Source organism: Echinops telfairi, unplaced genomic scaffold, assembly GCF_000313985.2.
Source record: "Echinops telfairi isolate 266 unplaced genomic scaffold, ASM31398v2 ScPeMD7_46;HRSCAF=168, whole genome shotgun sequence".
Classification (NCBI taxonomy): domain Eukaryota; kingdom Metazoa; phylum Chordata; class Mammalia; order Afrosoricida; family Tenrecidae; genus Echinops; species Echinops telfairi.
In genome coordinates, this window is record NW_022103944.1 from 682,105 (window position 1) to 684,469 (window position 2,365).

The 2,365-nt window shown below is 44.6% G+C and overlaps 1 protein-coding gene across 1 annotated transcript; it reads right to left on the minus strand.

The window, feature by feature from the left end:
* Window positions 1-535: 535 nt before the first annotated feature.
* Window positions 536-1,358, minus strand: S100A12 (S100 calcium binding protein A12). The gene is made up of 2 exons (XM_004717702.2): window positions 1,221-1,358; window positions 536-728 (listed from the first exon to the last, which is right to left on the minus strand). Exons 1-2 carry the CDS (start codon window positions 1,356-1,358, stop codon window positions 588-590), a joined length of 279 nt encoding a protein of 92 aa, XP_004717759.1. The 3' UTR covers window positions 536-587.
* Between the last annotated feature and the right edge of the window lie 1,007 nt (window positions 1,359-2,365).

The following is a 2,365-nucleotide window of genomic DNA, read 5'->3' on the forward strand; positions in this document are numbered from 1 at the left end:
TAAATAAATGATAAAAAAGATCAAATGGTAGGGTGCTAACTTTAGCCTAATTGCATCTGCAACCATCTCTTTCCAATGCATTGCTGACATTAGTAAGGCTATTCACACCCTGGTCCATAATCAGAAGGGATTCACCAGGGTCTCGCTCCATGTGTATTACCTCCTTCTCTTTTTTAAAAACTGAAATAGCTCTAAAATGGGTCAAAGGGGAGATCAAATGATATTACATTTTTATCTAACCTCATCCACCATAATCAATTTTAAAATGCTCTCCATATGATAACAGAGCTTTTCACATCCCTTGACATGTTAAAAAACATAGACTGTCACCCTAGAGAAAGAGGATCTGGCCCACTGTGTCAGAATTCTTAGGGTCCTGGAGTCTAAATGAGGACTTTAGAGGAATGGGGTATGATTATTTAAGGCTCATGAATATGAAAAGGGAAAAAAATACACACACTTAAGGACATGTTAAGCATTTATTTATTGTCTTGCATTTACCTCAAACAAGGCTAGCTTTTGGTGAGGGAATGAGAGGACCTCTGGGGGGAAAAGAACTTCTGGGAGAGAAATCCTAGGAGAACTTTCTACTCCTTGTGAATACTGTCGTGGGCATTCACCATCAATCTGGCCACTACAGCAATGAACTCCCTAAAGTCGATCTGTCCATCTCGATCAGTATCCAGCTCTTGGAATATTTTGTCATTGGCACTTGGATTTTTAGTGTTCTAGGGAAAAATGATAACAGAGTGTGAGCTCATAACCTCCAAATAAGACTCCTCCCTCTTTTCTTCAGGCTCCGCACCCCCAAAGCGAATCTTAGAGGGACCTAGGAATATTAAATCATCAGCCAAAAGTGTGGAGGATGATCTTATGTGACAAAAGAGGAAAGAGAGAAAAATTGATGAACCATCCTAAACTCATAAAAGGCTCTGCCTGGAAGGTACCCCAAGGTTCAGCTTATCCAGACCTCTGCTGCCTATGCCATCTTACTTGTGAGGAACAGGATGTCAGAGGGGGGGTGCGGTGCATCCTAAGGTGATAGGAGAGCAATGGAGAGAGAAGCAGCCTACCTTTTCTCACAGCAGGAAGATAACACACTAGGGGCGCTAAGTAGGACTATTCACTATTCCCTCTCCTAGTTCTTGTCCCACCTTTCTCCTCCTCCTGTCTTGACATTGCCCTCAAGGGGCTGTCTGAAGTTAAAAGGAATCACATACCTTGAGGGTATTTGGAAGTTCCTTTGGGATCAGCTGCCTCATCTCACCCTTAGTAAGGGTGTCAACATGCCCCAGCCGCACTGAGTGCTGGTGGAAGATGTTGAGGAGTCCCTCCAAATGCTCTTCCATCTTCGTCATCTTCCAACCTCAAGTGAACCTGTGAGGAGACACGGGAGGTTTAGCTTGGCCCTCCCTACCACATTTCACTCTCTCTTCTCTTTCTGCATCAAGGGTTTAGATATAGAAATGAGTTCCTCAGATCTGTGCTGGCTCTGTTTAATCTGCAGATTTTTTTTTTCATTTGTGGATAGGATGGGGAAGAGAAGGGCATATATTACCCTGTAGAGTCTAAAAGAATCAGCCTCGGTGACCCACACTGTTCCATCCCATCCCATCCACGAAGGAGAATTATCCATCCACAGGCCATTGATTACTCAAGCTGACCTGGGAAGGATTCTGTGGTTGGTAAGGCTCTTCACGTTCCCAGAAGAGGGTCAGTCTCTGGCCATACACCTCAAACAGACTTTCACCAGCAGACTCCATCTTAACCCTCCTCCATCAGGTTGATCCTGACTTCTAGAGACCCTCCCAGACAGAGTGGAAGTGCTACCTAGGTTTCTTTAAGGAAGCAGGAGTCACATCTTCTCTAGCAGTACAACTGGTGGGTTTGAATGGCTGACCTTGCAATTAGAAACCCAATGCTTATGCTGCTACACCACATTCCCCTTCAAATCTAAAACAACCAAACCTACTGCCATTGAATTAAATCTGCCTTATAGAGACCTCATCTTAGCTGTGCATTAATCCTGTTGCTGGATCACCTGCAAGATCAACTCTGTCCCATTTGAGACACAAACCAGTCAGATCAGGGGTGGAAAGGCTTTGTGGCTTCCAAAATACGGAAGGTGATCATCTGCAAACATCAGCCTGCACACCCAACCAAGGAAAGGGCATTTACCTCTCAGTGCACAGGCAGCACAGAAACTGTAGAAAGAAGGCAAACTGATGAGGGACACTGAGCCAGCGAGGTTTATGTAACTCACTCCAGACGTCCTCTTTGACTAGGGGGACAAAACCCCGTTGATTCATCTTGAGGCATTTGCTTAACATGTTCGGTTGCTCAAGAGCAGCTTCTAATCTGTATC

Excerpts from the sequence above, each read along its gene's own strand:
- S100A12 (XM_004717702.2), bottom strand. The coding sequence starts at position 1,358 with ATGACGAAGATGGAAGAGCATTTGGAGGGACTCCTCAACATCTTCCAC. Across the intron at positions 729-1,220 it reads AACTTCCAAATACCCTCAAG|AACACTAAAAATCCAAGTGC; the intron begins GTATGTGATTCC and ends ATTTTTCCCTAG.